A 24,498-nucleotide genomic window follows, 5' to 3' on the forward strand; every position below is an offset into this window, starting at 1 on the left:
TCTGAAGTTTCATTGCTGCTCTACCTTCAAGGCTCAGAAGATATGATGACCCAGTCGTTGGACCACGTGACCCTCTTTTTGTAAAGAGACATCATTGTCTTGGCAGCCACTTTTAGGTTGGATGTTGCGTCCCACTTGCAGGTACTGTTGCCGTGTAAATACAGAAAACTCTGGGTAAAGTATTCTGGAGGGATGTACATGACACAGTTTAAAAAAGGAGTTCCAGAAAGCCTTTGAAGCTTCAAAATTAAGTTGAATTAACCTTTTTGTGCTGTTTAAAATGGCACCCGCTGGTCTGAGACTCGCTATCTGCGTGGGTTTTCACAGAGAATTTTATGGCGTTCACTAAACAGCTTCTGTCCATATCATAAAAACCGACTCCCTTTGCAGTCTCTTTATGGTGCTAATACTGGCCTCCAGTTTGCTTGAACAAACAGATACAGTAACTATGGAAATGACTGCATATGCAGAAGTGTGCGTGGATCATTGCATTCGCCCTCCTTGACTTGACCTTTGTTGCCAGTTTTGTTTGTGCTTTCCAGTCTCTTTCCTCAATATATAATTTAACTAAGATGGTAACATGCATAATTGTAGATGCTTCGTTTGCAGAAGGTTCTCTGTATGGAATTCCTGGTATCCAATCAATGGCTTTGTTATGAAATGTTCTTCATGCAGAAAAATAGCGCTCATGGTCACTGCTGATAATGTGTGTGCTCAGCAGATGAAAATTCCATATTTATGTCTGGCTTTGATGGAGAATCTCAGGGCTTATCCTGCAAGCCATTTTGCAGATCCCCAATCTCAGTGTCACAGCTGAAGTCATAATTGTGCCTCCATGTTGATGTTGTTGAAAGATTTGCAGAGTTTGGGGGGTTGTGGGTAGGAACATAAGAACAGCCTGCTGGACCAGGTCAAAGGCCCATCTAATCTAGCACTCTGTTCTTACAGTAGCCAACCAGATGCCCCAGTGGGAAGCCCCCACACGCTTGCCCCACTTGCAGTTCTCAGCAATTGCTATTCAGCAGTGTATAGCCTCTGAGAATAGAGGTAGAACAAATGTCAGAGCAAATGTCTCAGGAGCCTTGCACACTCTGCTTTGCCTTCCCCTATTCATCTGAAGCACTTCAGAAAGCTTGGGAGATCTTTCCAAACCTCTGATAATGTCACCCCCTCTGGGAAATAAAAGAAGGGCTCAGTATTCCTGGCAATATTCTCCTGAAACAGATAATTCAGCTTGGTGTCCATAGGAACTGAGGAGAACCTACAGGCCTATGAATTTTGAAACAAAGCACTTTTTTATATAATTGGGGAGGGGGGGAATGCACCCTTTTCTGTAGGATGCAATTAAGTAGTAATCTCAGGCTCTATTTATAATTGATGTGCAATTATGGAGAATGACAAGCAGCTCGAGTCGGGGGGTAAGAGCTGCTTCATTGAGAGATCCTTCTGTTCTAACAAATGGTGGGAGAGAGTGAAGCATCATTTCAAATGCTGTTATAATGGTTAATGTGGTTTAGGCAGGGAAGAGATCAGGCAACAATCTTGCCTGGATTGTTTGCAGAGTTGCAAAGCAGTCCTGAAAAGTCCTGCATACCTTGATACCACTCTGGGATTGTAGATATAGAGGTCAATGCAACTTTTTCAGATCAAGGTTAAAATTTGCCACTAGAAGCCATCTGGGCTTGATTCATCATTTGTCCCCTGGCCTGGTGGCCTCCTGATGTTTACTTCTTGTTTCCTTTTACACTGCTTTAATTTTGTTCATTTTTGGATTGGGCTATGTCTATTTTCATTCTAGGAGCTTCGAATGAAATGTAGATTATAAATGCTTTCCCTAAATAAAATAAATATGTTTACAACTCCCATCAGCCCCAGCCAGCAAGATTGACCTAGAACATTTAGATAATCAGACATGTTTGCCAAGGAAGGCTATTGAAATGAGGCTACAGAAAGAAAATTGTTAATTCAGGAGTACCAGGAAATGTAGCTAAGTTGGCTCTTGAACAGCGAGGCTTCTGCTCTTGTTCTCATTTCAGTTTTCACTGCATGCCTTCTAACAATCTTTAACTTGGGGGGGAAAGCCTTCTATAAATTTAAATAATTACATAATTACAGCCCTCTCATCAGATGTAAACTGGTGAAATGTACTCCAAGAAATTATCCTCCCCTTGTAGCATAATGTTGTATCCAGAGCAACACCCAAACCCTGAACTTGATTGATTCTTACAAGTATGACAACTTGCCAACCTTCGTTGTGATGGCCCTTCCCCAACCTGGTGCCCTCCTCATGTTTTGGACTACAACTCTCATCATCCACAGCATCAGAAAGCCATGCCACCTAGGTCTGATGGGAATTGTACCCCAAAACATCTGGTGGGCACCAGACTGGGGAAGGCTGCAGGGTGTTGCTTAGATTCAGCCTCAGTCTGGTGGATAAGATTTTTTTGGTTTTGGTTTTTGAGAAGAGCCTGACAGTTGTCTTCTCTTCATCTCTATGGGAAACTTTGGGGAGTCAAAGTCTCAGTCCCTCAAAAGCAGCTGTAATCATCCAGGATGGAGAAGAATCCAAGTTGCTTGCACAAGTGGGGGTTGTTATTGTTTCTGTTTGTTACTCTGCTTTTGTGGTTTTATATTGTACACCTCCCTATGGTCTTCTGATGAGGGGTATTATTAGTACAGTGGTACCTCAGTTTTCAAATGTCTCCATTGATGAACATTTTGGTTTACAAACTCCGTAAAACCAGAAGTAAATGATTCGGTTTTTGAACAAGCCTCGGAAGTCAAACATGCCACGCGGCTTCCGCTGAGTGCAAGATCCTGAGGCCTAGCTGTTGGCTGTTGAGTTTTTGATTTTTGAACATTTCAGAACTCAAACAGTCTTCTGGAACCGATTACGTTCGAAAACCGAGGTATCCCTGTAGTTGTAGTAATAGTAGTAGTAGTAGTAGTAGTAGTAGTAGTAGTAGCACTCCACCCATCTGACTGGGTTGCCCAGCCATTCTGGGCAGCTTCTGACAAATCTAAAACATTAAACATTAAAAACATTTCAGTCCCGTGATGGGGTCTGAATCCAAATTGGAAGGGATGCAAATGGTCCACATCCTCCAGACTGGCCTGGAGTTGTTCAGCAACCAACCGCTCAAGGACCTTGCCCAGGAATGGAAGATTTGAGACTGGGCGATAATAAGCCATAATGGCTGGGTCCAAAGATGGTTTTTTAAAGAAGAAGTTTAATAACTGCCTCTTTAAGGGGTTCAGAGAAGACTCCCTTACAGAGGGAAGCATTCACCATCCCACACAGCCCATTGTCCAACCTGCTTGGCTCGCTTTTATGAGCCAGGATGGGCAAGGGTCAAGGAGATAGGTGGTTGGTTTTGCTCATCCAAGCAGCCTGTCCACATCCTCGGAGGCAATAGGTTGAAAATGATCCCATACAACCTGACTAGACAGAGCTCTGGCACTCTCCCACCCCAGCTCTGCTACCATAGTGGAGTCTACCTCCTTCTGTATTGAAATGGAATCCATCAATCAATGCCCTTTTGGAACCAAGGGCATTGCCCCAAAAGGGCATTGCCCCAAAATGTTCATAGCATACAGGGCATGAATATGTCAGTGAGTGTGCAGGCATACTTGGCAACTACTGGGTGGATGTACAGGGCTACCATGCTGGGTTCAAGCAACGTTTTGATAGACCTGAATTAGTATTAGACATTACTGGTTTTTATTAGAAATGGTTTGCTGCTCTGCCTGCCACCATGCTCCTTCCACTGTTTCTTTTGCCGTTAGTGGAAATGTGCATGGCCTGCCTGGCCAATATCTGTTTCGTTTGCTTAGATGATCAATCCTTGCAGAGGGGCTGCTGTAAGCGTCTGAACTCCGAAAGCCCCTGACTGTTGTAGCAATCTTCTATTGTCACTGAGAATGGAAAACTTGAGATGTACGTGACTCAAAGTGTCAATGGTCATAAATGTATTGCACAGTTCAGAGCCACTGCTTCCATCAGATACAATTTCCACTGTTGCTCTTATCCTTGGTTTTGAATCAAGTCTATTTCTGTTTAAGCTTTTTCTCCTTTGCAATCAAGCCGTTTCCCAATTAGGGAGTGTTAAGTCTGCAGTCCTAAAGGTTATTTGTATTGTCGCAAGGAGTAAATGCATTTAAATTGGTGATACTTCGGAGAAAACATGTTTTGATGGGACTGCAAGCCATCATGCTGAATTTAATATTTTCATTCGGCAACTGTCTATAAAGTCATAAATATCTCCTGAGGAATGTGGTAGAAGATACAAACTAGCAATCCTACAAAGTAATATGATTCTGCAATAGAAGAGGATCAGAGCACGGTTATGGTTCAGGTAATGGAACTATTGCATGTTCAACATTTAGTGGGCGTGCAAAGATATGTGCACATTAGACCAGGAGAAAGCTGGAATATACAGTGGTACCTCGGGTTACATACGCTTCAGGTTACAGACTCCGCTAACCCAGAAATAGTACCTCGGGTTAAGAACTTTGCTTCAGGATGAGAACAGAAATCGTGCAGCAGCGGAGCGGCGGCAGTGGGAGGCCCCATTAGCTAAAGTGGTGCTTCAGGTTAAGAACGGACCACCGGAACGAATTAAGTTCTTAACCCGAGGTACCACTGTAATCATTCCTGACAAAGGAATGCATAACCCCAGTCTTTGAAGCAAAGGACAATCTGATGAATATTATAAAGACAAGAATTTTACACAAGTGTGAAGGAGCCAAGAATAAATGGAGCATTGACCACTATGAAAAATAGTACAGGGTTTTTTTTACATGTGTCCTTTAAAAAAAATGAAGATATTATTGGATGTCCAAAATGAGACTAAGAAAGTTCTGGTGTTTAATTTGGGAGGCCTGGGCTCAATTGGCACACACAAGGAGTTGTATAAAAAACACAGACAAAAAACCCAAGAGGTTGTATCAAGAATGACTATGGGCACCTTTTACCCTCTTTTCTGTACTCCAGTGAGCACTCTTGGAGTGGTTGAGAGATCTCAGCCCTAGGCAGTGAGGGTACATGTTGACCTTCCCCAACCCAGTGCCCTCTAGATGTTTTGGACTACAAATCCCAACAGCCCTAGCATCATGCAGCCTTGTTTGGCAGAGTGCTCTGTTTCATGTATTGAGGAACATGTTTTGGACATGCAATAGTCTGCTTATTTTGCTTGTAGGGTTTTGGTTTTTTTAACTGATGAAACTGGCAATTTTCTAAGACAAGATTTTATGAAGATTTGTTAACTTTGTCAGCAAAGGGTCTTGTGGGAGCATTGTGGCATAATCTGTCATGGACTACAGCCCACTTCATCAAATGCATAGAGTGTGATCCTCTTGTGTCTGCAAAAAGAGCCTGGTCACCTTTCACAATAGCAGTGGTTGGCGATAACAGAATCATCTTGGGATTGCTGTGTGAATTTTATGCATCTGTACTGAGACATTAGAACAAGGTCTCTATTTAGACACAAGTGACTAGAACTGAAAATTTTCATAAATTGCAATTTCACCCTGGATGTTCCCCTTTAAAGCTGCTTAATTCCAGGATGGCCACATTAAGCTCAGTACAGTGGTACCTCGGTTTAAGAACAGTCCTCTTTAAGAACGATTCGGTTTACGTACTCCACAAAACCAGAAATAGTGTCCCGTTTTGAGAACTTTACCTCGGTCTAAGAACGAAATCAGAATGGTGGAAGGGCACTGGCGGCGGGAGACCTCATTAGGGAAAGCGCACCTTGGTTTAAGAACGGTTTTGGTTTAAGAACGGACTTCTGGAACGGATTAAGTTCGTAAACCGAGGTACCACTGTAACAGAGAGGCCCAGTAGGCTGAAAAGTTATCCTACTGATTCCTGAATGATTGCCATTTCTGGTGTCAGATCTGTGTACAATTATTTAACCAGGCCAGTCCCTAAGCAAAAGAATAATTTTTTAATTTGTCAATTTGGGTACAAATAAATAAGGCAGGCTTGCACAAGTTGTGACTCAGCAAGCCAAATGCTTGATAATCTGCTTGTCCATCCCCCCACCCCCACTTTTTCTTTTACTGCCTGCCAGGGGAGTTGTCAAGCAACCATCTGGCTGGCCGCAGGACACAGCCAGTGGGCTGCATTTGGCTCAGTAGGTCATAATGTTGTGCTGGCATTTTCTACAAAAAGAGATTCAAAGACCTCTTTTAAATGTAGGTGCCTGAAAAGATATCTAATGCATGAGTCTGGCTTTGTTAAAAAATAAAGTGTTTTAAGGCTTGCTTTTGGATGGTGAGTGGCCTTTTCTTATTGACAAACGCTGGTAAACTCTATCTGAGGAGTTGGACTCACTCCGTATAGGACAGGTGGGATGTGCTGGAACCGCCTTGACTGGGGTGCTGCTCCCGGGCTCAAGGAATTTCAGCTTGCAATATTAAGCCAGAAGCTTCCTCTATTTCAGCAGCCCCAGTTCTTTTCCTCCCCTGTTTCCATAACAACGTGTCTGTAATGGAGCACATAAATGCATTCTGAGGTTTTCTGACAGCAGTGCCCTTCCATCGTTAGCTTGTAAATCCTAAATTCTCACAGCACAACCTGGGGAGTCTGTAACACAGAGGGGGTTTCTTTAATGGTAACTGTCAGTCCAGCCCAGAGCTAGGCACTGGCATTCTCAAGGCCAGGCTCTGAAGGGAAGTGACTCGTGCACAACACTATCCAAATTTCATGTGCAGCAGCCCCAGCTGGAAAGGAAAGAAGGATGGCTCTTGTGCACTCATTCTTCCATCCCTACATTTTCCTCTGTGCCTCTGCACAATTTCTCTCTATTATTCACGTCAACAGAGTTAGCTTGAGGGGTGAACGGCTGACTCATGTGGACTTGGCTGCTTCCACAGTGAGACCCCTCTGATTCAGACAGGGGAAACCAGACACATGTTTCAGATGATGTTGGTCCTGCTTCATGTAAGTTTGAGTACAACGTGTCAGATGATGTTTACATGCTTATTCTGCTTCAATATTATTTAGGCGACAAAAGCCATCCTAGCATGTTGAGATGTGTGTTTAATTGTAGAAAGTAAGTGATTTGGGGGGCAAAGGGGGTGAGAGCAGGCGGATCCCCATACTTGCCAAGTAAAGGGGGCATATGGCAGGTGCAGCTGGATGGGCGTTGCTAAAGTGGTCTTTGCTATAGAGCTGTTAAACGTATGGATTATTTATGCCTTTCCCTCCCTCCCTTGCATCTGGCCATTCTCCTTCGTCAGGCAGCTGCAATGATTTCAATTATTTGTTTAGGTAACATATGGATGCCTGTTCTGCTAAACCAGAGATTTTCAACCTTTTCCAATCCACGGCTCCCTTGACCAACTACATTCTTTCTGCGGCACCCCTGTGGGGCTCAGGAGCCCAGTTGTGTCACTTCTTGCCAGCAGAGCTGGCAGCCTCTCACCCTTTTTTCGAACACCCTCCCTTGTGGAGTGTTCCCTCAGCCTCCTCTCCTCTCCCCTCTCCTTAGGATTCCTCTGGGCAGCTGTTGCTGCCACCCCTGGTCTCTGAGCTGCCCACCCTGCCCCAAAGAGAGGTGCCTCCTCACACTGCCCCATAGAGGCCTGGGACTACAGCAAGGGCTGGTGGATTGGCTGGCTGGACTCCCTCGCCTGCTTGCTGGGCCTACTCCAAGGCCACCTCAGCTCCTGGCAACCAGCACCTTCTGACCATCCCCAGAGACACCATTCACCTGCAGAGCTTGTAGCCAGGGCTGCTGTAACAAACAGCTGTGCAAGCCTTTGGGAGGCAAATATGTGATAGGGCATCAGAGGAGGGAGGGAAGGAAACAGGGACGGAGACCAGAGTTGCCTGTGGCACCCCTATCATTCAAGGCACCCCAGGGTGCCATGGAACACTGGTTGAAAACCACTGTGCCAAACCATCACCTCCCCCTGTCCTTCTGAAGTTCCTGGATGGTGTGTCTTAATCTCTTTAGCAGATAGGCATGGCTCCATTCTCCAAATGCCTCACTAGGGCAAGGGTTACGCAGTCTTCTAGCCAGCCATGCCTCGCATGCACAGCAGTCAGAGCAGTGGGAGATCCCAGGAGCCCAACAGTTTTATTCCCTTCAGACTTCGCAAACAATTTATTTGAAATTTTCAAATAAAATTTATAAGTGCAAACAACTTCTGTTAGAGTGGAATAATGTGTTTTCGTTGTTCCTGGGCAGCGGGGATGCATTCTCCTTACCCTGATCCTCAGATCCCTACCACCACAGAAATGTGTGCTGAAAATTAAGATTTGTGCTTAGGAAGGCCCTGTTTAAAGACATCTTAACTGGAGTTAAGTTTTAAGGACAGGGCAATGTAATGTTACTTGACTTTCTGCCTTTTGCATTTTATTTTCGAAAGTGACAACATTATCATCTTGACATACTGGGGGGTGGGGGTGGTTATACACATGTGCTTGAATGCATTGTTAAAAATAGGCCTCCTTTAAAACACACACACACCCAACTCCTCCAGTTTCCTTAAACACAGATTGAGACTTCCTATATGATGCATATGCACACATACAAAAGTTGCCTTCTTCACAGAATCAAATCGAGTTGAGCAACATTACATTTCCTTCTCGACCAATGGTTCTGATTTTGTGGGAATAGCCTACCTACTTAAAATGGATTTGCAACATTTTGGCACTGATACTGTGCTTAATCCTCTTGGAATTGTAACTGGTTTAGAAGGCATCAGCAGGGGACCCGATTTCTGCCTCCACCTGTGCCTTGCTCTGGGGAGATGTTGTGCATGGGTCGGAATATTGCGCCACAACTCTGTTTGGTGAAATATCTCTCAGAGAAGAAGACCACTGTTCCATGCAGTGGCCTCCTCAATGTCTTGAACAATAATGTGAACACTATGTTACAATTTTCATGGAGAGAGAAGCCTCACAATTAAATGTGCAGTATACGTTGTTTCAAAGCCTGTACTGTAGCCAAGGTGAATCCCTAAGAGATTGCTATGCTGACATAGCAGCGTCAGCAGCATACAGGTCTCGCTTTGAGCACAGCAGCCCATGGATCCTCAATCTCAGATTCCCAGAGAAGGCATTACTAGGGATGGACCATCCTCCTGCTTCCCCAGCATCATCTGGAGGGTCATTAGGACCAGAGCAGAGAGACACGCCCTTTCCTGCTATCCAATGAACTATCAAGGGCAGTACAATTCACTCTTGCCAGAAGCCCAAACTGACCGCTTGCTTAGGGCTTTTGAAATCAGGGTTTAGCCTGCATGTCATTAGCCCAAGTGCTACAGGTTGTCTGCCCTGGTATAGTGCTTGCCTTAAGGGTGCAACTAATTGTTACCAGACAAAAAACCTGGAGAATAATTTCCATATCTGGTTTTCCTTTCCCAGTGGCTTCCTGTGGGCCCTGGCACCCAGACACTGGGGGCAGATTTTGTGAAGAGGAGGAGGACTTGGCATGGTGGGGGTGGCACTGTCTGCAGCACCCCTCTCTCTTTTCATTGGCTGATTCTGCCCCCCGAGCCAAGATTTGAGCTGCAGCCCTGCAAACATGCTTATTATGGTGCTGCAGCTAAGGAGGCCTCTGAAGGCCAAGCTGCCCTCATCTCCAGACTGCAGAGCAAGCATTACTGTGACATGGCTGCAAAATCAGGGCATAAGAGACTTATTTTTTATTTATTTTATTTCCCCCCCCCCCCACCTTCCTCCCAGTGCAGGACCCAAGCTGGCTCACAGCATCAATTAAGACAGTTGCAGCTAAAAACACACCACCAATAAAAATATTTTTTTAAAAAACCAATTAAATAAGTAACCCTATTAAAAATTACTTAAAACCAATTTAAAGTGCAAATGCACAAAGTGCAACACCCACCCTCAGAAGGATCTGTCACAACAGACTTTAAGTGGCCAAAGGCCTGTTAGAACAAGGAAGTCTTTGCCTGCCAGCAAAAGGAAAGCAGAGATGGAGTCAGGCAAATGTCCCATGGAAGGGCATCCTACAGTCTGGTAGCAGACATCAAGAAGGCCTTCTCTCATGTCCTCAGCAAATGTGCCTGTGGAGGTGGTGGGACTGAGAGTGGCGTCTCCCCAGAAGATGTCAAAGCCCAGACAGGCTCATATAGGGAGATATGGCTGCTTCAGGCAGCCTGGACCCAAGCCGTACAGGGCTTTGGAGGTGGAATAGGAAAAATCCTTCACCCCTGAAAAGCAGACTGGTCTCTGTGTTAGGGAAACATTCTGCCAGAAACAAGTAGAAAGCTTCTAGAAGGCTCCAGAGTTTTTCCTTTATATATGGGAGTAGTATTCTGAGCTTAATTAGCATCAGCTGGAAGTGCAAATAAGAAGAAGACATCTGTCCGAAGAGTATTGCCTGTAAAATATTCTGAAGGACTGCTCCTGTAATTTACGACGTGTAGGAGATGAAAGACTTTTGTTTGAAAGTGTACAGTTAATTGCTGTTTATGTTAACAGTCGAAAATATATTGGCTACCGTAATGCTTGTACCCGGTCTGGGAATAAAATCTCTTGACCGAGACTTCACAGAGCTTGTGTGAGTCATCTTTAGAACAACTTCGTCATTGTCCACTGCTTCTGCGCAAGAGACAGAAAGAAGATAAACTCTGCTAAACAGTTTTAAAGAGGTTTTACCTAACCACCAGTATCTGCGCAGTGAAAGTGTGTGGACGGTAATCTCTAATACTCTGCTGCCTTGTATGGATGGAGGCAAGAATGCAGCTTCCACAATTAAGCAGCAGCCAGGAAATATATTATCAAATCTGCCATTAGTTCTCTGATGCAAATTAAAGAAGAAAAGGCAAGAGACCGATTTTATTTTTAAACAAATTCAGAAAGAGCTTAATAGGGAAATATATCCCTATTACGGTAAATGCTTAAAGGATTATGTGGAGGTGAATGTGGGAGTGGGAGGGACCGCAAGAATAATAGTATACAGTGGAAAATAATTATCCACTCCATTTGCAGACAGTTTGTAATGGAGAAATATTAGGGGCTTAAGCTACAGTTTCCCTCTCAGGCCGCCATCTTGGCAAAGTAGCCCTTGCTGTGATAAACTGCAGCTGGGTTTGGTGTGATTATGACCCTGGGGTGAATTGCCCCCTTTCTGTACCGGAACAGTCAGGAGGGGAGCTGCAGGAAATGGGAAGGGTGCCTTTGGGGACTGCCTGGCTAAGGCTGTGCTTGTACCCAGTCTGTCTGTGGAAGATGAGGTTGCCGTATACACACGCAAACAGGTTTGCTGCTTTGAGCTGCTCTTGGCTCCTGTCTTGCTGTGGAATAAAATAAGCACATAGGGTTGGCTGGTGGGTGGGGACAGACATACCTTCTTCTCAGCTGCATTTGTTGTGCTTCCTTAAAGTTGGGGACGTTATGACACTGATCTGTGCTTCTGTAACCTCCAAAATGGACAGCTGCACAGTAGTGTAGAGGAGGCTGCAGCGAGTGCAGAGGGTTGTCACTTAGAGTCTTCTAATGACTGGGGTGAAAGGTTTGAGCATGTCCAGTCCAGATTGGCTTCTGGGCTTTAAGGCCCCTTCGGGCCTAGGACCCATACAAGCCTCAGGGACCTTGGAAATACTACACAAGGCAGCAGAACTCTTTAAGTACTCACATCCTCTGCAGCGAGTCACTGTGAGAGGGAGGGAAGGAAACACCTCCAACCCACCTCCTTGCTTTCTGATGGGGTGGGCTTGGGGTAGATGGTGAGGAGGAAAAGCAGGAGGCCTTTTCCAGCCTGGATTCTGATCCCTGAGGGACAAGGGTTGGTGATGGGGGCTTAGCAGCTCAACTTTGCTTTTGAACAGGCATTTAACAACTGCCAAAGCTTGTTTCTGAGGTCAGGCCCTGGAGAACTTGGCTGGCATCACTACAGCTTCTCTGCTTGCTGTAGCAACTGTTCCCTCTGTGGAGTACTAGGCCTGAAAGCCTTGCCAGGTCTGTAGCAGGAACATCTACCTCACCCCATTTGTAAAGAGCATAAAGGGCTTCCTAAGAACCTGCAACTCTATGAAACGATCCAAGTAACATTTGTGCTCCTGCCTGTGGGTCTCTGTACCACCCACCACCCTCTTTCGCATAATTTCAGCTCACATATGCAGAAAACTTATGAAGAATCCTCTGCCATTGGGGGACACTTGGTGTGGACACTTTGCGAACCTTTGGTGTGGAATGTTTTGTGCCTGTCTCTGTGCCTGCTTCAGTGCTACAGTACCTGACACACACAAACACACACACAATCTTTCCCCGTGTTTCTGAATATATTTACACCTATAATATCACCATGCTTATTTGCTATTTCCATGGAAACCTGAGTAGGAACTTCAAGTGACTGCATTCAATTACAGTGGTTAGACAAAAGTGTGTTCCCTCGTTGTCTACCGTCAGGCCATTTTCTGGCAGAGCTGATCCAAGCTAAGTGCTGTTATAATGACTGATTGATTTTTATATGTATCACCTTATTTCACTAGTTCAGGGCTGGTTAGCATCTGAAAAGATAACCATGTAAGACATACAAAGTGCAATGCTCAAGCTATTAACACTGTTCTGAAATAGTCAATATGCAAGCTTGCAGCTGGAGCCCTTCTGGCTGGCTGCTTCATCCCTCTCCACTCCAAGTTCACAGCCCCTTTTGCAGATGGGGACTAACTTCCCCAAACCATTCTTTTCTCCCGCTTTGCCTTTGCTGATTTTACCTCATCTAATATTCTGTGAATCATCTTGATTTTCCCTCTGAGCTGAATTCCTTTTTCTGCTCTAGACAGAGAAGATTTTGGGGGTGGGGGGTGGGGGGAGCCTGGCTGCCAGAGAAACCCAGTGGTTGATGATGATGGAAAGTAGAGGAGCCCTGGACTTCTCTGAAACGCCAGAGATGTAAGATGAACTCATTGTGCTCTCAGGGCGTAGGGGTGGAATGCGACACTGTGACAAAATCGAACAAGTGGGGGAAATAAGTATTACAAGAGGGAACTTTGCTACTGTGGCTCAGAGTCCTTCAGTTTTGAAAAGAGGCAAGTGAGAGTGAGGCTTTATTCTGTCAGACCCTGGATTCCATTTCAGAATCACAAAAGCTGGTGATCTGGCTGGAATTTCCTCTCTTCCCTCCAGCGTGATGCTGCTTCAGCGTGTGATTCAATCACAGAGCCATTAATGAAGAGCATCATTCACAAATGGCATTAATCTGCAGGGGCATTTGCAGTGGAGAGGACATGACTCAAAGGGAGGGCGTTGGGTGTAAGGTAAGAGCTCTTGAATTAGTCCCAGGAGTAGTATGTGGAATTCTAAAGCATGAACAAGCATGACCTTGGATGCTTATCCATCTTATAATGATTTGCTTCCTTTATCTTGTGATTTCTCCAGAACCAAGGCTACTCTGCACATGGTTTGTTTCCTCTCTTGAAGGCCTTGACGTATGAACCAGGCCAGTGTTATTCCCTGCATGGTTTTCTGCAAATTTTCTCCGTGTGTTGTATTAAAGTTCCTGGAAGATACTGTTACAAGAATTCAGCCTTGTATAAGCATTTGACTTGTTCATAACATGAATGTTCTGCATTACTCAACTCTGAATATCTTTCCATATACTAAAAGCCTCCAAGGCACATTGATCTCTCTTTGTAACTGGCATCACCTTGGGTTGCTTGTGACCTGAGGTGCTCCTAAGAAAGGCCCATCCAGATGGCAGGTTTTGGAAATCGAGCCATTGTTTGGATTGACAACAGCTTGTAGAATTTATGTACTTTCTCCCTCTAAAGGCCTTGTTAATTGTCACTGGCTTACTGTGTTGCTGTTATTATTGTTGTTATTATTATATCAAGTAATACCTGGAAAGGGCTAAGGAAATCCAGGCTGCCCACACCCATGCTTTTCTGGTTCAAAACAGCACTACTTGCAGATCTGCTTGTACATATATAAATTTTGAAAACTATTTCTTGTGCAATCCAGGCAAAGTTAAGCAACTTTAAATCCCATCAAGTATGTGCTTAATCCCCTCAATGAAATAAATGAGATTAGAAGTACCTAGCCTCTGCTGGATGGAGTCCAGTGGTCTTGGGCTCTGCTTTCCACAAACAGCTTTTCTATCAGGAATTAGTGCCTGAATCTGCTAGTTTCCCGTTCCCAGCCCCCTTTCCTTCTGTAATGTCTACTAGGCTGTAAGTCTGTGGTCTTAGCTTTGTACAGCACCTAGGATAACGTAGGTGATTTCTAAGCAATAAATAAGTGGGAGGAGGTTTTTGTTCTTTTGATCTGCTGTGCTTGGCAAGAGGAGTACAAGTTTCCTGCGGACACAAATGTAGAAGTGACCATCTGGCACCTGATGAAATGCTTGGCCTTGAACGGTCACAAATGCCGCTTGTGCGGTGGGCTCCCTCCTCTCTGGAAATGATTACTTCAAATACTTTTGAAACGTCGTTTTTTAGTGGAGTTCAAAGTTAGGTCTTCACTAAATAGGAAGCAGCGTACCATGGACAGCTCCATGCGAAACCATCCTAGCAGCACGATGGCTATAAAAAATGTATGTTGTTAAATGATGTCTTGGGCTTGCTTGACATGTGATGAAGTTCTCTAAACAGAAATCATTTCTCCTCTGCAAGGAAGCAGCACATAAATGTGCCTATGTGGCGCCAATGAGACTGAAGGAGAAGGGTTGTAACTCTGTGGCCAAGTGGATGGTTTGCATGCAGAAGGTTGTGGGAGTGTGGATGTGCACGTGTGAACATGAGTTTGGAAAACTGTTTTTCCATTTTACAACTGGTGCTGTGAAAGCCTTATGTGTTTGTTTGGTTCCTCTACCAGAACGAGAGAGAAAGAGATCTGCTGTTTCCAGGTTTAAATTAGCCAGTGTTTGCAAAGCCTGGCACTCTTCTGACATTTTGGACCTCAACTCCCATCAGCCCCAGACACAACAGCCATGTTGGGTGGAGCTGATGGAAGCTTTAATCCAACAATATCTGGAAAGCAGCAGACTACTCAAGGCTGGTACAAGCTAACACATCTTTAAAAGAAAATCCATCTTTGGGGCAGCTTGGGTAAGAAGCACCTTAAGACTATTCACTGAGGTGGCTATGGCTGTTGAGGTTCCTGCGTAATTTTGTGTGCGATTCTCTTGCTGATGCTTCTGTCCTTTCCCACAGAGTCGGATGGCTGAGAGCCTTCGTCTTTTTGACTCCATTTGCAACAACAACTGGTTTATCAACACCTCCCTCATCCTCTTCCTGAATAAGAAGGATCTGCTGGCTGAAAAAATCCGCCGCATCCCTCTGACAGTCTGTTTCCCGGAGTACAAAGGCCAAAACACTTACGAGGAGGCAGCTGTCTACATCCAGCGTCAGTTTGAGGACTTGAATCGCAACAAGGAGACCAAGGAGATTTATTCACATTTCACTTGCGCCACTGACACCAGTAATATCCAGTTTGTGTTTGATGCGGTGACAGACGTCATCATTCAGAACAACCTCAAGTATATTGGTCTTTGCTGAGGATCTGTGCAGATGAATCTGGTTTCTTAAGGTGATGTGAAACAGGCGAGCCACAGCTGCTTGCCACAGTGGAAACAATGGCGTAGTGCTTGGAAGACCCAGTCACGGAAGGGAGAAATCTGAAGTATGTTCACAGATCCCTTCAACTGCCCACACACCTTTTTGCAAAAACAATGTCTTGGAGTGTGCAAGCCTCCCACCAAATGGCGAGGTTCTGAACTGTATGGAAGTGTTTTCACTACTATCACATCATCCACTGGCTCATTCCGTCTGTTTCATTTCCCCCCCCCCCCCACGAGATAGCAGAGCTTACCATGTTCTATGTATAATGAGACAGATTGTTGTCCTTATTGTCCTAGAAACCATCATACTGTTGGAATGATGCAGAGCTGGTGAGTTGGGGAGAGGGCTGTGTTGCAACTCCCAACCCCCAAGAGGGAAGAGACCAGAGGCTAGAGAACAGGCATATCTGAGCAAAGGGTTCCTTTAACCTACAGTCTGGTACTTGACCTGTACCAGATCATGTACACATGGATCAAGCGTGCACAGGCACCTAACTTGCAGCAAGTACAAAGTACATACTAGATACACACATTGTCTTTGCATCATGGTTTATCATGAATAATCTCTCTGTGGAAGGAACTGATAGTGCAGAATCATCCCTGTGAGTCCCTGCCACCCTGACCAGTATAGCCCCTTCTGCTGTTCACAACTTCAACATGTGTGCAAAAAATAAGAAATGAATGGAAATGTTAAGTAATGACAAGGCCAAATTGTGGTCAGTGTTTCTTCTACCAGTGAGGAGTTTTATACATCAAAAGTCTTCTTTTACATCTTTTTTTGCCAAATCTTTGTGCTCTTTCACAAAAACTCTAAAAGTTGAATAAGTGGTTGAGTGTTGTTGGGTTTTTTTAAATACAGATATATGAAGGTATACATTTTTTAATTATTGTTTTGTGTCTGGATTTTGAGTGTGCCAACGGACAATCCTGTTCCATTGCTCCAAGGAAAATTCTGACAAGTATGGCAACATTTGCAACAGCCTTTCTAAACACAGGAGCCAATGAAACTGTGTACAATATAGCCTTTTAAGTCATTTTGTTTTGTTTTGGGAGGGGGTGTTTATTTTTAAAAAATGTGCTGTAATTATTAGGTGAACAGATGAGTGATATGAACAATACTTAAATGTCTTGATATTTAAATTTACAAAACTTAGTGGAATTTAAGGAATGGAAGTGATGCATTCCTCGGCTCCCTTTCATCCTGTATGCCAATAATACTGGATGGCATATTACTCTAGCAAATTTACAGCTAAGTTTGAATGCCTGAGAAGCTGTGTGTGAACTTACTGGATAATCTCACATGGATCCTAGGGCCAGTGCCCAGGCGGTTCCTTCTTCTCCCCCTTGTCCCTTGCAAAAGACTTCTTACAGACTTCAGTGTAAGCTAAGTGTGTAAATAAATATACATTCAAGAATCGTAAAGCACATAAATGCACACACATACACACACTTGCTCTTACACTTACACACACACACACACACACACACACACACACAATATCTCCTTCTGCTTCCCTCCGTTCCCCAGTTGTATGAAGATTAGTGAGAATTCTCAGCCAAGGGCTCTAAGAAAAACCTAAAGAGAAAACAGTGAATGATAACAAAAATTACCGGCTGTCCACTTTTAAGAAAATAAATCTGAATGATCTTAACTGATTTATGGTGTGTGTATGTAATGTTTGTAGATCTTGTGATTCTAGATTCCACACAGCTGGGTTCTTACGTCATTTGCTGCAAGTATGCCTTCTTCTGACATTAAAAACCTGTTTAGTTCTAATTGCTTACGCGATGCGAAAAAGCCAGTACAGCTACTGAATAGGAAATGGGGGACAATTCTGTTCAGAAAAAGCTGAAACAGCTGGAGGTTAAAGGGTGTGAATAGTACCTTCTGGCAGAAGGGGATTCTCCTGCTGCTTAGCCCCAAGGGGCACTTCTCATGAACACCTATTGCTACAACCATCTTTAAAGGAAGAGTAACGTTTTTCAGAATTGCTGGTGCCAGTGGTAGCCAATACTTGTGAATCCTGTTGAATGTAAGGGACCAATTGCTGAGTAGAGTATCAATTTGAGGAGAGTAGCAAAACGACAAAATGAGCTGTGACACTTTGGAAGAGGTGTCCTTTTACTCTGAAGTAAAAGGCCTCAGAGGTCAGTGGAAGTGCCTTTGTCTGCTCTCTTCTCCTGGAACTGCAATCTACGGATTCTTGTCATTATTTTAAAATGAAGTGCTGAGCTTGTACCTGCATGCCCCTTGATAAATTGGGGGGGGGGGGAGGACTGGAGCAGAAAAGAGGAGAGAGAAAGAGCACTTGAAACAGGATTGTGAAATAGCCAAGTTCAGTTTCTACTAAAGGAAATTAGCAGGCAAGTTCTAGCTGAATTCATGATGTTTGTTTTCAATAAAAGGAGACTGCCAGTGGAGGTCAGCAGTGACTGCCGGGAAGGAAAAGATCAGTCCAAACCACGTCTCTAATAAGAGTAGAAGCTCTGGCACAATTTGTTATAGGAAGAAGACTTTACAATGTTGCTCTTCAGTGGTGGCTTAGAGCAGAAGACCATGGCAGATTATCCTGGGAGGCAGCGAGGGTTCTCCCCACGCCACCCTCGGTACAAATATCAGTAGCAGATGGATGAGAACTTGCTGATCTGCCTGAATCCTAATGCTTTATTATGGAATCACCTTTCATGGGCGAAAGTTTCCTTCCTGAGATGTGTGAAGTAGATAGTGAATGAAGAATCTACGGAGATGGGCTACCGCTGCTTGAAGCTGATGCCAAAACGAACCACGTAGAAGTAGGGATTGATTGAAACCACTGAGGTGAGTAATGTTATATAGGACTGTAGATTTGGCCTCTAAGGTTACAGCACTTGGGGGGGGGGGGTATTCTTTGAGCCATGTTAAAAATCCCAGACACTCCAAAGCCAATTTTCAAGCACGCCAGGAGATAATTTAAACCATGGAATGATGTTTTAGAATGCTGTGGTAGACAAATTGGGAGTGAATCTGACCTTTTTGCAACAGGGAATATCTCCAGTCCTGCATCTTTGGGAGAGTTCAGCCAAGACTGGATGATGGAAACCATAGCCATGTCCAGCACACTTAATTAAGAAGGAGTTTTACTGAAGGCATCAGGAGTATGCTTAAGAGAGACTGTAGCACAGATGAAGCAGCACAGCTTCATGTAGCAATTTCTCATTTATTACATCCTTCCTTTCTGCCTCAGTTACAGGCACAAAAGGTCACTTGTGTCATAAATCAATAAAGACAATTATTCCCTCTATTTCCAAAGCTCAATAGCAAATGCAGATCCTCATGTAGCCAAAATGGCACCATGGAGCATAAGACTCTCAGGGTCATGAATTTGAGCCCCACATTGGGTGAAAGATTTCTGCATTGTAGTGGGTTGGACTAGATGATTCTCGTGGTCCCTTCCAACTCTACAATTCTGTGATTCAAGACATGTGAGGAGGCAACAGCAAGCTGGGTGGAGGTACCCCAACCAATGTTTACAAAAAAGTGCAAAAAGAATTTTGGGAAATCCCCAAAGCAGCTCAATGAGGAGGACCGAACATGCTGGCTGGCTGGAAGAGTGGACAGCAGCACTCCAGACAGCAACATTTTGTTGCAGAGTCCCTCTTGTTAAAAAAGAGACAGTAGAGAGTATAATAGGTATCAGCCAATCAAATATCCAGCAAGTCACAGAGCCGAAGAACATGGCAGCACATTCAAACATCTAGGCATGGCAACACAGCAAACCCCAATGTGCATTCCCACCACCAACCAAACTTCAGACAGTCTTGGGATGCACAACAAAGCCTCATGTTGTTGGAGCTGGTCCTTTAGGTATTCCTGTCCCTACCCTGTTTAGTACAAGGCAGATAAATTCAGGATTTGTGGATTGCATTTCATATTCTCTAGCAGTCTTATTTCAGTGAATCCAATGAAAACATCTGCTTGGTGTTAATCTTGTACAATGTGCCTCCTTGTTAACAGGCTGCTCAGCCTCACGTTGTTTTAAATAAACCCTTTAGCCCCTTGAAACTTAAAGCTTAACTCTGGACGCGGCTGTGCAAGGTAAGGGCTAATGCCAGTGTGACACAGGAAGTGAACAACTAGGGTAGGGGGGACTGTGTATCTTTATGAACAGGAGGAGGGGAACTAACGCTCTTTGTGACATGAAGATAGCCTGCCACTTATGCGGGAGTTATGTTCTGGGGATCTGGCCTAAAGCCAAAATCCCATATAGTTAAAACACATTGGGGTAAACACGGAGCGGGGTCACAGAAGTCTTTTTCTCTCGGACATCCCTCCTCCTCCTGCCCCTCCCCCCTTTTGCCACACATATAAAGCTGAATGTGTACAAGTTAAATGTGCATAAGTTGTGGGCTTACTGTATAAGCAAATGCTTGACTTTATACCTGGTTCCTTTTTGCATATGGATAATCACAAAACTTCTATTGAGCCATCTGCAATGGCTGGAGACAGTCAGGTTGGGCACCCATAGTAGTGACCAGAAGAGCAATGACCGCTGGGAGGAGCGCAGAGAGAAGAAACACAATGGTGCATCTGCAGCAGCACAACCAGAAGCTACCCCAGCTGCAGCAAAACATGTATCTCCTGTATTGGTCTCTACAGCCACAGCTGCAACCTTCCAACAGTTTGACTTCACCGCCCGCAAGGTGCACTCCTCCATTGTCTCCCAAGACATAGATGGATGCCAACAACAACTGAGAACAAAGCACCATTCTGAAAGGCACGGTCTCCTCTACTGGCCGTGTCATCATCATCCACTGACATTAGCAAAGGGTTAGGAACCCCCTGCCTGGGGTCTGCACACACAACTCTGCTAATACAGTGGTACCTCGGGTTACATACACTTCAGGTTACATACGCTTCAGGTTACAGACTCCGTTAACCCAGAAATATTACCTCGGGTTAAGAACTTTGCTTCAGAATGAGAACAGAAATCGTGCAGCAGCGGCGCTGCGGCAGCAGGAGGCCCCATTAGCTAAAGTGGTGCTTCAGGTTAAGAACAGATCTCCAGAACGAATTAAGTTCTTAACCCGAGGTACCACTATAAGCCTGAGCTTTTATTCAGTTTGGGATGTGCAAATACTTTTCCACTGCACTGGCAATCTCCTGAGAGGCGGGGGTAGTCACAAACACACACGACACAGAGCTGGTAAACACCTTTGAACACTGATACTTTTCCTGTCTTTAATTCAGGCTTGTAAATAGTCACTTGCCTGGTTGCCTGTAGCAAGAAAAAAAATCTCCCCTAGGCGACAGAGTAGGTAAGCTATTGCCCGTCAGAAGAGGAAGGTGGGTTTGCTTTTATTTGGTAGCTCACTGAGTGTTCACTAGCAACGAGGAACCAGATCACATGCTGTATGAACTAGAAGTGTGAATCATTCTTTATGCAGAAGCTTAGAAGAGCAATGTGTGATGTTCTGGCACCACCAAGAGACAACTGAACTTTACTACTACATAAGATGCATTTCTTGCATAGTGCCGTTAGTCTACCTGGCTCTTTACACAGTGGCAAAGCAAAAAAAAAAGGCAAAAAGCCATCCCTGCCCTGAAGAACATCTGACCTATATTGAAATCCCACTGCAGGGCTGGGAGGGAATTGGGAACCATGAGAGGGAGGGAGGGAGGATGAAGTAACAAGGGATAATGTGGACAGGCAGCAATAAACAAGTAAAATGGATCACAGACAATAGGGTTGCTGGTTTTTTTTTTAATCTGTTACTGCATAACCTTACATAGTGTTTGTACAACAACCTTGTAAACATAAGCCAGTATTATTACCCTTAATAATACACTTGAGAGGCTAAAACTGAGCACTTTGTCTAAAGACCACAGTGTGGACTTGATAATTCTAGTTGATCTCATCTTAAGTGTCATACTACATCGGCTCAGCAAAGGCAAGGACGGTTCCTTTCACTCAAAGAATTTTAAGAGAAAGAAGCAGAGGCAAAACTGGTTTCTAACCTGAAGTTCACCGCACACTCAAAATGCTCTCCAGCACCACCAAATCACAAAACCACAGGACCACAGGGTATTTCTAAGCTACACATATGTAGAGCACTTTAAATGGCAAGGCTTTTGTCAAATTATCATGGGACAGCTGAAAATAAGACCCATGCCCCCAGACCCACTCACAGAACCAAGATTCCCTGGAGAAAAGGAAATTGCCTCTAAATGAGTTGAAGTAGCCTGTTCAATAGCTGTGGGAGGAGAAATGACCCAGTTTGCCACCCTCTCCTCCCAACCTTCCTTCAGACCACGGGGGGAATCAAAGGAAAGGTGGGGGGCAGCTGCCCCCCAGATCAAGTAAATAAATAAAAATAACTAACAGCTCGGTTCTGTCCCCCTAACATAAAGCCTGCTTCCCCAACATAAATCCTGGCTATGCTTCAGGCATTCTCAATCCGCGCCACATAGTGTGTGGGCCACATACACAGACCATGGCTACAGAATAGTAGCTCCAGTTGAGTCAAGCAAGAAAGCCAGGTCATAAGACACAAGGGGGTTAGGTGAAATCAACATGAAATTCTAGCCTTTACTTGGTTATGAGCAGAGCAGTTGAGCAGTCAGCATTGTAAATCTTATGAAATTTAATCCACCTTACCTAGAGGCAATTCTGACACGAGTTTCAGTGCATAATGCATATTCCACCGGCAGATGTCAACAGGATCATCCAAAAGCTGTGCCAGAGCTGGAATGACTCCATTTTCTAGGAAGCCGGTCCTACATTCAGAAAATGTATTGGTAAGAAGTGGTTTGTATAAGCACAATATTAAACTCCCCTATTCGAACCTGGGAAAATATGTTGCAGAACAGAAGAAAATCCCTACTCTAAAACATTTGCATTAAACTTCAGCAAATACCTACCTGCCAACAGAATGTGTTGCCATAATATAAAGAACCTCTGTTGTTTTCTGTCGCACGGTGCTGTCTTCATCTAAAAGCAATATCTTCAAATTATCTAGAAATCCTGAAAGACACATTTTTTTATAATTTTTTTGGTGCCACACTTCAACAGACATCTAGGGCAAAATTATAATACACTCATTAAACCACCACACAATAGAAAAAAACACACAGAAGGCAGTGGTAGAATTAAAAACAGCCACCAAGTAGAATGAAAGCAGTTGCCTCTGAAACTCATCAGAGATGACTATATATTGATTATTTAGAGTGCCCAATGGGCAAATAATATTCACAACATGTGTATGGTTCTGTTCCTTTATTTCTGTTTTTGTTCTATTAGCTATTGTTATTTTGATCTTTGTAAAAATGATGAAGATATATTAATTGAAACTGTTTAAAAAATATTTGCAACCTGTATAAGAATGATCTTCAGGTGAATGAAGTTTGGACACACACATTTTCCTTAACCGTGTGCAAAATAAATATTGAAGTGGGTTGCCTGCTCATGTGCTCTGGAACAGTTTCCTGGGATGCCTTCTGGAATACTTCGGTATCTACTATCATTACAATGTCTTTTAGGTCCTATGATTTATGTACCGTAAGCTCTCCTTTTCAGCTCAAAAGATTTTTCAAAAGAACATTAAACATTGCTTTGCTGGATCTGACCAAAGGTCCACCCAGTCCAATGTAGCACTTCCCGCAGTGAGTGGGATCTGCCATCTGGTACTGCTAGAAACAGACTGCCTCTAAATTTGGACATCCTGTGCATTAATTGCACTTTTCATGTGTTCATCCTGAACCTACTTTTTGCAGCAGTACGGTACACATACATACTAGCACAAAGGATGCAAAGACAAATAACATTTTGCTGGTATTTACCCACAGTAGGATGTCTCTGTAGCTTTGTGATATCCTACTGGAAATGTAGGTATTCTCAACTCGGTCCCTTGTTCCACGAACTGAATTAAATAAGGGGCAGGCAAACACCCACCCTTGCAAATAAATAAATGATCCCACCCCAAACAACTGCTGCACCTTTTTCCTTTTCAAGAAAACCATTTTATAGCCTGATCTGAATGACTACTAAACCTGAGTTTGGAAAGATCCAGCGGTTTGCTGACCAACCACAGTGCACTGTGACAATGTGCTGCTAGCTTTGCGGTAGGGCAGGTGATCCCCAGCATGTGACTGCAAAGGTCTGTCTTGCCCCCCACAGGTTATGCCCCCTCCACATTGCTGCCTTTCACCCTTCTGAAAGTAGGCATGGGAGAAGCATTCTACCTACTGTAGCCTATAAAAGAGGCTAAAGTGTGGACTTGGTTGTATGCCAATTTATCCAGTTTGAAAGTGTACCCATAGACCCAAAGAGATTGGTGATCAAGCCTGTATGTTAGGGCCACTGTGTCACCCCCTCCCCACTTCCACAGGAGCATGTATCATGAACTGCCCTGTGGGAGGGAAGGAGGCAGATGAAGAAGCCTCCCAGGCCTGCTATAGTTTGACTATCCCACCATTCTGACCTCTAATAGGGCCATTTTTATCACCCACTGCCCTGGGGGAAGGATTCTAATGGCTTTGTATATGTTGACATTGTGGATTGTTTATCCCCCCCCCAAAAAAGTTGAATATTACCGGTACTTGTACTCCACCTTGGAAGGACTTGTATCCTGAAAGGTGGTATATAGATAACAGTAAAAGGTAAAGGGACCCCTGACCATTAGGTCCAGTCGCGGACAACTCTGTTGCGGCACTCATCTAGCTTTATTGGCCGAGGGAGCCAGCATACAGCTTCCGGGTTATGTGGCCAGCATAACTAAGCCACTTCTGGCGAACCAGAGCAGCGCACGGAAACGCCATTTACCTTCCCGCTGGAGCGGTACCTATTTATCTACTTGCACTTTGATGTGCTTTCAAACTGCAAGGTGGGCAGGAGCAGGGACCGAACAACAGGAGCTCACCCCGTCGCGGGGATTCAAACCGCCGACCTTCTACCAAATAAATAGCCAACAAGGTGCAATCAGT

The 24,498-nt window shown here is 44.3% G+C and overlaps 2 protein-coding genes across 5 annotated transcripts in view; one reads left to right on the forward strand and one right to left on the reverse strand.

The window, feature by feature from the left end:
• GNAZ (G protein subunit alpha z) overlaps positions 1 to 17,195 on the forward strand; it is a 39,640-nt gene extending 22,445 nt beyond the window's left edge. The window contains exon 3 of the mRNA XM_083590480.1: positions 15,133 to 17,195. Within this exon, the coding sequence (XP_083446606.1) occupies positions 15,133 to 15,477 (345 nt within the window). The 3' untranslated portion in view covers positions 15,478 to 17,195. The remainder of the gene's footprint in view (positions 1 to 15,132) is intronic.
• RSPH14 (radial spoke head 14 homolog) overlaps positions 1 to 24,498 on the reverse strand; it is a 60,041-nt gene that overhangs the window by 34,394 nt on the left and 1,149 nt on the right. For all 4 annotated transcript variants that reach the window (XM_083590517.1, XM_083590518.1, XM_083590516.1 and 1 more), the window contains exons 3-4: positions 22,438 to 22,540; positions 22,175 to 22,293 (exon numbers count right to left, since the gene is read on the reverse strand). In XM_083590517.1, coding sequence (XP_083446643.1) covers positions 22,175 to 22,293; positions 22,438 to 22,540 — 222 coding nt within the window. The remainder of the gene's footprint in view (positions 1 to 22,174; positions 22,294 to 22,437; positions 22,541 to 24,498) is intronic.

This window comes from Podarcis filfolensis (assembly GCF_964270895.1).
Source record: "Podarcis filfolensis genome assembly, chromosome: 16".
NCBI lineage: Eukaryota > Metazoa > Chordata > Lepidosauria > Squamata > Lacertidae > Podarcis > Podarcis filfolensis.